The 12,215-nt window shown below is 33.9% G+C and overlaps 1 protein-coding gene across 2 annotated transcripts in view; it reads left to right on the top strand.

Moving 5' to 3' along the window:
• Positions 1 to 3,266, top strand: part of OLFM3 (olfactomedin 3) — a 46,008-nt gene extending 42,742 nt beyond the window's left edge. For both annotated transcript variants that reach the window (XM_040998585.1, XM_040998583.1), the window contains 2 exons: positions 204 to 310; positions 1,932 to 3,266. In XM_040998585.1, coding sequence (XP_040854519.1) covers positions 204 to 310; positions 1,932 to 2,609 — 785 coding nt within the window. In that variant the 3' untranslated portion in view covers positions 2,610 to 3,266. The remainder of the gene's footprint in view (positions 1 to 203; positions 311 to 1,931) is intronic.
• Positions 3,267 to 12,215: the final 8,949 nt, after the last annotated feature.

Below are 12,215 nucleotides of genomic sequence, written 5' to 3'. Positions count from 1 at the left end.
AAGTGTAGAGTTATAAAAACCGATTGCCTAATCAAATTTTGGACAAATGAATTGTGCACGATATGAATGATGTTCCATTCTGAATATGTGATGTTAATCTCATAAATTGGCATCTATATCCATCTCTTTGCTTTTGGGATGATTATGTCTGTTGGAATTATTGGCTATGATTCACTCAACTAGCTTCTGTTCTATAATTTCAGCATGTGGTAAATTGATGAAAATCACAGGCCCAATTACAGTCAAGACATCTGGAACAAGATTTGGTGCTTGGATGACAGACCCTTTAGCATCTGAAAAAAATAACAGGGTATGTTGTTTTCACAAATGTCTTTCCTTTGAATTATGCCTTATTTACATGTTTTATGTTCTACACTATTCATTTTCTTTAGGCTTATTAAAGTCAAATTAAAGGTAATGCCATATTTATAAATGTTTGCTATTTGCTAATATTAATAAAGCTGCAAATACCTAATAAACCTATCAGAACACATACTACAATCCAATTGTATACTGATAGCAATTACACAATGCACTCTTCAAACCAGGTAAGAGAAAAAAAAATCAAAGTGATTTCACAAAATGCCTGTGGAGTTTAAAGGTAATTTCAAACAAGTAACACCAACTTTTGACTGATATTATTAATTGATATTAACTGATATTATCTGTACTATATAAATAAACATACTGAAATTTACCATTTTTCAATCCTTTACCTTACCCAACTGAGTAGAAATTAAGATTCTCAGGAGTTCCTTCCAAATAGGATTACCCCTTAGGTTACTAAAATGGTTTCATTAAAAGATAGTAGTGCTGAGCCTGTCTTGATGGCTAAATGGTTGAATTATCAACTTGCAAGGGCCAGGATCCTATATCAATACCAGTTTCTGTGCCAGCTGCTTCATTTTCCATCCAGCTCCCTGCTTATGACCTATGAACAAAAGAGGAAGGCAGAAAGTCTTGTGATCCTGCACCTATGTGGGAGACCTGGTAGTAGTTCCTGGTTCTTGGCTTTGGATATGCTCTGTTCTGGCTGTTGAGATCATTTTGGGACAGAACCAGCAGACAGAAGATCTTTGTCTCTCTGATCTGCCTTTCCAATAACAGTTTAAAAATCTATCTATCTATCTATCTATCTATCTATCTATCTATCTATCTATCTATCTATCTATCTAATGGTAGTAGTGCTATTCCTTGATTAAGAGAACAAATGTTGATTGAAGGTTCTGTGGTATCTGCAAGAAAATACTCAGGGGGATGACTAGTGACTGTGTAGTGGAGACTGACATGTCTAGATGTGACCATACAGTGCAATGTGCATCTCTACTTCTGGATTGAGGACGGACTCCCAGTAAAACTGTTGTGTCTTGACAGTTGGATGATGGACTCTGCCTTGTCCATATCTGCAATAATGGACTGAGGACTATTCAGGAGGAACTCTATGCTGTTGTAATGATTTGCGAGAACTCAAATTGGGAGGGTTTGGGGGAGGGTAGTAGTAGAAATACTAGGGACTATGATAATAATGATAATAAATGAAAATAGATACTTATGTAAAAGTAGAACAAACATTTTTCCAAAGAAAAGTGTGGTTTGAGATAATTTCCTGGAAGTTGGCTCAAATGCAGTGATATATAAAATGCTTACAAATATTCTATTTGCTCACTAATTATGGACTCATTAAAAATCAAAAATTAAGCAAAAAGAAAATATAAATCAATAAATTACATGTTTTATTTCCATATAAAGTAAGCCAATAGTTGCACAAACCAGAGTATTCATATTATCATACTCAGTAGATCAGCGGTAACATAAATGTGGTAATCAGAGACTAAGAATCTGGAGATTTTCAATTCTCCTATTATTTTTATTTTGATTCATTGAAAAATACAAATACAGAAATCAGTTACATCACTTTTTTTTCTTTCTAGGTCTGGTACATGGACAGCTACACAAACAATAAGATTGTGCGTGAGTACAAATCAATTGGAGACTTTGTCAGTGGGGCAGAATCAAGGACATACAACCTCCCTTTCAAGTGGGCAGGAACTAACCATGTCGTCTACAATGGCTCACTCTATTTTAACAAGTATCAGAGTAATATTATCATCAAATACAGCTTTGATCTTGGGAGAGTGCTTGCACAACGAAGTCTGGAGTATGCTGGCTTTCACAACGTCTACCCTTACACCTGGGGTGGATTCTCTGATATCGATCTAATGGCTGATGAAATTGGGCTATGGGTTGTGTATGCAACTAACCAGAATGCGGGCAATATTGTTATCAGCCAACTTAACCAAGACACTTTGGAGGTGACGAAGAGCTGGAGCACTGGATACCCCAAGAGAAGTGCAGGGGAATCTTTCATGATTTGCGGGACACTGTATGTCACCAACTCTCACCTAACTGGAGCCAAGGTGTATTACTCCTATTCCACCAAAACGTCCACATATGAGTACACAGATATTCCCTTCCATAACCAATACTTCCACATATCCATGCTTGACTACAATGCAAGAGATAGAGCTCTTTATGCCTGGAACAACGGCCACCAGGTCCTATTCAATGTCACCCTTTTCCATATCATTAAGACTGAGGATGATACATAGACAAATGTGACTTCTTTTCACTGATACAAACAGTGTCATTTGTAATAAATTCTCTAGGACCCCTTCTATTTCTTCCTCTACTAGACGTTCCATCATTTCTCCTAGGCAAAACATTTTATTGTAAAGTTGGTGTTAAATAGCAACAGCAGCAAAAGCTGAGCCTAAGTTAACATACTGGAAATATATCTTAACTCCAAAATTCACAAGGCCTATTCTGTCCTTGACATGAAAAGTACTGAAAAGAGTTTAGAATGCTAAAGTCATAGTTTTGCAAGATTGATGATGCCTTATTGTAGAGTCAGAGACTAATGGTGGCTTAAATGCATGGATGTCTTTATTTTTTTGTTAATGAAAAAAAATGTCATTTTTTATGTCTTTCTGCTCCACATCAGGAAATATTATGGTAAGAAATAGGCTTAAATATTTTCCCCTACATATATTTCAAAAAAATATTTAAGTACATCATTTATATGGAAAATATTAACCAATATGCTGTTAACACAATTCTTTGATGCGGTGCTGTATGGTCATTTTTAAATCTCTTGCTAACATTTTATTGGCAATATGTATTTCTACCATTGTAACCACCATTGTGCAATTGTATCTCTTCACTTCTATGAAAGTAAGTAATATTTTTTATAAAATACACTGAAATTTAATCCCAATGATAATTTCAATGTTCAAGTGTGGTCAAGAATCTTTTCCTTTCACAACATACGTATTATAAAGTAAACAAAAAATAAAATTAGATATCTTACATTGAGTCTTCATTTTACTCCATTTATGGATCCACTGAAAATGAATGCAAAATCTGATTCAGTGCATCTGAATTACTGTTTGCTCCAATGAAAGGAACTTATACAGCTGCTTGTACAAACTATATCTGAGGCAAAAAAGCTGGACGTAAATTGACTGAATAACTTATTTTGTATCAAACACATGTTACTATTTATAATTAAGTATGCTCACTATAAGTATGGCATATGTTTGCAAAGTTATGTATAATTTAATTACTTGTATCAGAGCCCTAAAAGTACATGAAGCACATATGAAAAGTCATAATTATTTTTCTGTAATGTCCTCTAAATTTAGATACAGAATGCTGGAAAACTGCTGGCAACATTGATGCAAAACAAAATAATTGTGGATACTTGGGAGTTATCTATGTGGTTCTAAATGTGTAAATAACCAAGTCAAAAACTAAAAACAGGAAAGAAATCTTGTTACAATGATGAATCATAGATGCAGAAACAAGTTAAGCAAAAGGGTAATTTACTAATATTTTATCTTAATAACCCTCAAAGTATGCATATATAATAACATATATTATATATATAACAAAACTTGCTACTATGTTTGGACATATTTTCAATTTATTAAAAATATATCCGTACGAAAGCTTTATGGAAAAAATATGGGCTGGTTTTGCAATTTAAAAATTCTATAATAAACAATATATAGCCTAAATTACTGTAAATCCTCAGCTTCATGGTAAAAAAAAAAAAAAACCCACCATTTTCTCTGAGAAGTGAGGATACATTAGTTAAGATAAGTATTGTATAAAGAAATGCTAACATTTAAGAATTTCTTCATTTCTATTAAACATCATTCTCATGTATGTCACTGCCAAAATGTTAGTATTAAATAGTCCATTCTTGAAACCATTAACAGAGATTTAACCAAGATTTCTCTCTGGCCAAAACGGTAGCATGACTAATTGACCACTCTGGATCCATTAGCAGCGTCCTTCTCTTGTAAAAAGAAAAAAAAAAAAAAGAAAAGAAAGAAAGAAAGAAAAAAGAAAAATTAAGGAAGTTCTCGTTTGTTATGAGAATTAGAAAAATTACTTGGTCAACTTCTGATTCTACGCATATACAAAAGTAATCAGTTGACACTTTGTATTCTGTGAGTTTGAAAGAGGCAGGAGAATTATATGCATTTCAAATGTGAATGAAATTGAAGCAGATGTTCTATAATAGATGTGTCCTCATCACTCGTGTTTTAGAAAGTGATATATATACATATATATAAAATAGTGTCACATACATCAAAACCTGGTTGGTCACAGCTTATTGCGAAGTATGCAGCTTTTGAGCATTTTATTATTTTTTGTGAGCTTTCATTGCCACATCGTGTATAGTGTTTGTGTTGCCAGAGTAATCACAGATTTGTTTTTGTCACTAGATGTGGGGTTAACGTGAGTTTAAAATGTGATTTGCATTAGCATTTACAACTTAAAACCATTTTCTCAATGAATTATTATCAGTTTTGTGCCTGAAACAAATAAGAACTTACTCTAATTACTGTTGTTTTTAAATCTGCAAAAATAAAGTAAGTTTTATGACACAAATAATGTGTACTTAAATCATCTAAGTAATTGAAATAGTTTATTTGTTGAATCTTAACAACTCATAACCCTAAGTAAACTGTAAAGCATATTTTCAGAATTAATTAATCTGATCATTAGCAGACATTCATGTCATTTAAATAATAAGAATGTGTTTGTGGTCAGATTGTGTTTCTGTGTGTTATTTATGCTTTTAGAGTAGCAATCAGAAATCTTATGAGTTGCACTTAAACTTTCAATGCATTGCTACTATACAGAGCTGAGAAAGTAAGAATGGCAAATGAACTCTCCGTCTTGTACTGTGAGTGATTAGCTGTGATTTTTCCATAAAGCCAATATTATACATTTAGAGGAACATACAGTCATATAACTTTATAATTAGTAACATTTGCTCTGATTAAATATTATTATAGAATGTGTTATTTAGTTATCAATATTAAATCTATTACAAAAATATTTTCATGGTTATTAAAGCACTGCCAAACATGCAAGTATAACTTCTTGCAATGTACACACTTTGTATAGAATATATATAAAATTTAGCACGTATATAACGCTGTTTATTACAAAGTTATTTCTCTACTAGTTTAAATTTTACACATAATAGTATAGCATTATTCTCCATAAAAAGTAGACTGATAATCTCTTTAAATTTTATCTTCTTATCAATCAGTATTAAATTCTTCAGAGGATAAATTAGAACACAATTGACATGAAATCAAGTGTTGCTTTAAATCAAAGTACACATGAAAACATTTGGTCATTGAAGAGTGTATACAATATACCTTTCAGAAATACAATAATTTTGAAAAAACAAAACAAAACAATGAACAAGGTATACTTCTGCCTTGAAATGAGTTCAATGCATTAAAAACCACCTAATACACACAACAATATCCATTCTACTATTTACTCAAAGAATAATAACTTTTCCCCAAACTGCCTTACCAAGTAGATACATATTATGCACTTCATCTCTTGGTTGATTTGTTCCATCTGGATTAGAGGGATTTTAATCCTATTTGGAGTCACCCTTGTCTACAAAAATGTCAAACTGGTTCACATAAAGCTTATCCTGTTTGATGCTTGGCTCTTCAAATGTCAAATTAAGTTATACAAATATGTATGATTATTAAATTTGACATGAAATGAATATAAAATAGCACAAAGCTGTATTTCATCAAGAATACAAAACAACTGATAACAATGAGTACCTTAAAACGTTATTGCTGATTAGTAATGTAAAGCAGTACGGTGAATACAAAAGAGTTCTCAGAAAAATCTGTCACAATAATTTTCTGCTGTATCATACACGTACAATCGCATATGTGTCAAGGTTGTTCCTTTAACCATTTCCGGAGGAGCCTTGGATGAGTTTTAATTTTTTAATGACTAAATTTGGCTAAAGCATACCATTTCCTACCAAAATCCAGACTTAAAAATGGTATAAACAGACATTTCTAGAATACAATTTTGTATGACAATATTCTTGAAAATGGAACAACAAATGAGTTGAATAAAGGAATTACTGGCCACTTCAAGTTTCAGCATATTATAGATGTTTATCAAACAACAGTAATACAATTACTGCATTAAATGTTGAGCCTGTTGCTTGTGCATAGTATTCTTAACATTATAATACTCTTCACACATATTTTGCAGTTGAGTTCATAAACTTTGTAGCACAATGGTTTTAAACTGCTTTAAAAAGCCCATTACACACAACCATGTACCTGCTGATGGCATAGATATTAGGGATGCTTACATTACAGTGAAAGCAAAACACAACACCTAATCTCAATGAAAAGCATTGCTCACTCTATTCACTATTATGTTTGGGTTTTTTTTTTTTTTTACTTTATACAATAAAGGATGACTGGGTGCTTTTTTATGAGCAGTGGTACCACATGACATTTAGAAGAGCTAGTCAAAGCATGTGCCCCGCCACAAAGGAGGCAAGCATGACTACTTAGTTCGAATAAGGAAATGCCTGCGTTTACTGTCAAGAAAAATTTGCTTCCTATCTATTCGTAAAAATTCTCAGAGAAAAGATTTCAAATCTTTCTCTAAGACATATTTTGTTGGTTGTTTGGTCAAAGGAGGCACTTCTAGGCTTAACTAGATCCTCTGAGAACAGACACTATATTTAATGTACAGATGCAATTGTGCATGTTTCCCATTAGAAAATTTACATTTTTGTCAGAGTCTACAAGAAAGCTATGAGCAGAACATTATTATGTCATTAACCTAATTATATCAAAATATACTACATATTATTATGGCAGGCACTGAACAAATGAAAGCATCCTTAAGAATCTTTAGTTTCCTTCAGAGAGAAAATCATCACTCTAGTATTATCACTTAGTTTTCATTTAGAAGCACTCAAGATTGTTCCCTGTAAGTTCTCAAGAGTTAGCTTTTTCATACATTTGTATCAAATCCAGTTATTTTTCTGTCACCACTCACTGAGTCATATACCAGATTTATTGACTCAAGATTCTATTTTGAGGCTTGGCTTGCATCTATTTGGGCCTGGAGAACATACTTTTTAAATTCTATTGGAGCCTTTGGCAGCCTTTGGCAGCCTGTGGCTGAAATCTTGCAGATAACAATGTACTGTATCAAATCTAATTGTAAAGCTCTTATTTTGAAATTAGACATGGAAACATAAAGAGCAAAAAGTAAGGTTTTAACAGTTGCCTTGATCTAAGATGGAATGCAGATTGTAAATATAAATTCTACAAGTTCAGAAAAAATGTAAAATAATTTTATTAACAGAACTTTTGTCACATTTGTATAGTCATGATGAGCAAAGAATTGACACTGCTTCTCTCATAGTTGCTTAGTTTCTTCCTCACCCAAAAGACTTAAAAAGATGTGTCCGCTAGCTTTCACAGCAAAAAAGAAAAAAATAAATGTTCCCTCTCACCTGTGTCTTTGTGCCCAGCAATTCTCTTTCAGCTTCATCTTTTTATTTACAATTATGGGGCCTCATCTAGTCAGTTTTCTAATCTATATCTCTATTCCCTGAATCTGGTGCCTGTTGAAAACTTCTTTTGCTTATTGAAACTCTCATGCCTTCCTGTAGTTTTCCTCAGCCATGGACCATTTTCATCAGCCTTTTCTCCATGGAATACTTCAGGACCAATAAAGCCCTTATTTATCAAGTCAAATGAAAGGGAAGTACATATTTCATATTTCATAATTCTCATTCAAGATGGCTATCTCATCTTCATTCACTAACTTCCTCATCTTTCAAAATTCAGTTAATATGTTGTCTTACATTGTGTTTCTGTTATATTACCATGGTATTGTTTCTGCAGTATTTACATTTCCACATGCATTGCAATGATTTATAGGCTTCAGTTTATTGTGAAACCACCAGGAGCGGGGTCCGTGAGTCATTTTCTTTTTTACTTGTCTCTGGTATCACAGTAAATGTTAACTAAGGTGTTAAAACTGAACAGTAACAAACTCCTCTGACTTGAGGAAATATACTGCAATCGGTATCCATTCTGTCGACATCATAAAAGTTAGGTTTTTCAAATTTATTTTGTCTGAAATATATTTATAGTTTACTAATATGAAGGCATAAATATATGAAATAGCAAAGAGGTAAAATAAGACTTAATTTTTTAGTAACTTAGCACATTTAGGCACAAAAAAAAATGTCCCAGATCATTATTTATACATATAAACAGCCGCTATAGTTATTTGTGGTATCTCGCTCCTTGATATCTACTTTATTTTATTATTATCTGTCTATTTTAAAATCAGAGTTACAAAAAGAGTGAGAGAGAGAAGTGAGAGAGAGAGAAAGTATGAAAGAGGTCTTCCATCTGTAGGGCCCCTTCTCAAGTGGTTGCATTTGCCAAGCCAGAGCCAAAGCACAGCCAGAATCTATACAGCTTCTTTCAGATATCTCACGTGTTGTCAAAAACTTTGGATCATCTTCCACTGCTGTCCCAAAGGCCATTATAAGGGAACTGGACCAGAAAAGGAGTTTTTGCGACATGGACCAATAGAAATATGTGACGCCAATGTTACAGACAGCAGCGTTACTCATTGAGACATGATGCCAGTCCCCACTTTTATAAGGAAAAAAATTATTTCAACCCTCCACCCACTCAACATTTGGTTCACTATTTTGTCTTTTTCCCATGTAAACAAAGGCTTTTCTGAAAAAAAAAAAAAAGTTTTCTGTTCAGAAAAAAATAAAGACTAGATTTTAACCAAAAAATATGTGCTATGATGAAAGGAAAAAGTAAGAGAATTAAACATTTTCTCTACCATTTTACCCCTTTCTTGCCAACCTTCCATTTTCATTGGGTACACTAACAATAGTTTTTAAACTCATCAATTTTAGGTAAAAATCACCTAATAACATTTAGGTAACATCAACAAAGAGTACATTTTTATTTATGAGGTGACCTCAATGTTTGTGGAAAATGTAATTAGAAGATTACAAAAAGCAGTGGATGTTCAGCCTAGTGGTTAAGAAAGGAGAATGTTTGGATTCAGCTGGATCCAGCTCCTATGCCCATATTCCTGCCAGTGAAGACACCAGGACAGAAAAGTACTGGCTCTAGTAGCTTAGCTCATGCTTTCCACACAGATCTGCATCGTGTTCCTGGCTCTGAGCTTAGGCTTGATCCTTCCTGGTAATTATCAATATTGTGGGACATCAGTAAGCATAAGGAGTCTCTCTATATCTCTGTTTTTAAAACTGAAATTAAAATCCTGGGCCTCAAGTGGAGCCTAGTGCTTAAAGTCCTTGCCTTGCATGCGCCAGGATCCCATATAGGCACCAGTTCTAATACCAGTGGGCCCTGCTTCCCATCCAGTTCCTATTTGTGTCCTGGGAAAGCAGTCAATGATGTCCCAAAGTTTTGGTAGCCTGCACCTGTGTGGGAGACCTGGAAGAGGCTCCTGGTTCCTAGCTTCAGATAGGCTCAGCTACAACCATTATAGGTGCTTGGACAGAAGACCTTCCTCTCGGTTTCTCCTCCGCTCTGTATATCTGATTTTCCAATAAAAATATTAACATACAACAAATTTTATTTCTCAGTATAATTTCCATCATTTTTTTTTAAGGCATTGCCCTTACTGTAAATTGGTGTGTTTTTGTGTTGTCTGTACCACTTGCATATATTATTATCCATTGCCATGATTGCACTTCGTCTTCAGGATCTTAATGTAAAACCATATATCATTTTCTATTGTGAATTAATCCTTCAGGATATGTCTTCTGCTTGTTAAAAACTGCCATCAGAATATTTTATATTTTCTAAAGCTGACTTTGGTGCAGTTGCTTTGGCATCTGTTAAGTGGAAAGCTAATCTGATTTGAATTTCAATCAGAATGGTGTGACCTGGACCAGTTGAGATATCTATGGTGTTGAAAACTGTTCCTTCTACATTAGCTGTGTTCAATTTTAGGATAAGCATGATATTCATTTATTAATTTTAATTTTTCATGATATAGTTCCATTCACTCAGGGCTGTCCTTTTGCATACTCTGCTGTTCCCCTTCCACATCAATGTTTCCCCCAATTTTATTATAGTAATATAATCCTTGAACAACCATCACAAGTCCATAATTTGGCTATTTAAGTGTACCATTACACTGTAGATATATAAAATGAGAGAAAGTGCAGAATCCTGTTTTTAAGATATATTTTTAAGATACAACTTCATCGGGATCCTATCTTTTTTCAATATATTTTTTATTTATTTTTGTTGCAAGGTCAGATATACAGAGAGGAGGAGAGACACAGGGGAAGATCTTCCACCTGAGGAATCACTCTCTAAGTGTCTGCAACTGATGGAGCTAAGCTGATCTGAAGCAAGGATCCAGGAACTTCTTTAGAGTCTCCCACATGGGTGCAGGGTCCCAGGGCTTTGGACTGACCTCAACTGCTTTCCCTGTCCAGAGGCAGGGAGCTGGATGAGGAACAGGACCGCCAGGATTAGAATCGGCTCCCATATTGGATCCTGGCATGCAAGCTACTGTACCGGGCCTACTTTAAGCTATTTTTTAGAAGCTTGTTTGTCAATCATTAGTTGTGAAAAACCATGTACTCGAAGCATGTCATTAGTTCAAATTATAACATGTAATTATCATTTGTCTAATATTACCTAACTAAAAATATTATTTCCACAACTCAGTTCAAAATAGATAGTTCTTTCCTCTTTATGTTATTTGAAAAATACTGTTCTATCATTGACTTATGCTACAATTGAATTATTTCCAAATATTTTGCATACCCCCATGTTCAGAATATCTCGCTATCTAAATAATTTCTAAAAATGATTCATTGTCTCACAGTGATTTAAAGCCTGATCCTTTAACATAGTGTACACAATCCTGCATCATCTGCAACCAATAAAACATTGATATCTCCTCATCATTTCCCTCCTATCTTGTTTTCTTTCTAACTAGAGCACTATCTGTCATATATTTCTTTGTTGTTATGTATTATCCACACAAATTTGAGAAAATAAAGTGACAGAGAGGGTTATCTGTGTGTGCACGTGTTTGTATATTCATCTATATAAACACGCATCTATCTATCCATCTATCTAAAGATAAACATGCTCTAAAAGAGGGAAGGAGAGAGAAGATAGAGGGGAAAATATCATCTATTTATTGGTTCCCAAAGAATTGGTCACAACTGGGAATGGATAAGGATAAAGTGAGGAGTTAGGAATTACATTCAGGTCACCCACATGGGTGGTAGAAACCCACATAATTTTGGCTTACATTTATTATCTCCCAAGTGCACTCACAGAAAAATTGATTAGAAACATTGACACGACTTGATCCCAAGGCACTCAGATAAGGATGCATGTCTAGAACATTGGCTTAAATCACTGTACCTCAATATCCCCACCTGTCTTTCTTATCTAGGTACTTCTTGCTGTTATTTTAGATTAGATATTGCTTCTTTTGGAAAAGGTTTCTAATTATTGCATTATTATCTCCCTTTGTGCTTTCATATTACCCTGTGCTTTTTTTCCCATCATACTGTTAGTTATTACAAACAGATATCTGTCAACTTCTTTCCCTTCCGCTCTAGACTCTAAGCCACTTGACATCAAGCATTATGTCTATACTAAGACTCTTCACTGATAAATTGTAGATTCTATACATTGCCAGTCTCAGCAGCCAAACCATTGTGTCCATCATTATTAGTATCTTTTTCAATGTATTCAACTGTGTATGACCTTCATCTTTTTTACTCAACATATCATTGATTT

This window comes from Ochotona curzoniae, unplaced genomic scaffold (assembly GCF_017591425.1).
Source record: "Ochotona curzoniae isolate NIBS_2020 unplaced genomic scaffold, NIBS_Ocur_1.0 scaffold_1037, whole genome shotgun sequence".
Taxonomy (NCBI): domain Eukaryota; kingdom Metazoa; phylum Chordata; class Mammalia; order Lagomorpha; family Ochotonidae; genus Ochotona; species Ochotona curzoniae.
This window is presented reverse-complemented; position numbering and strand designations above follow the sequence as displayed.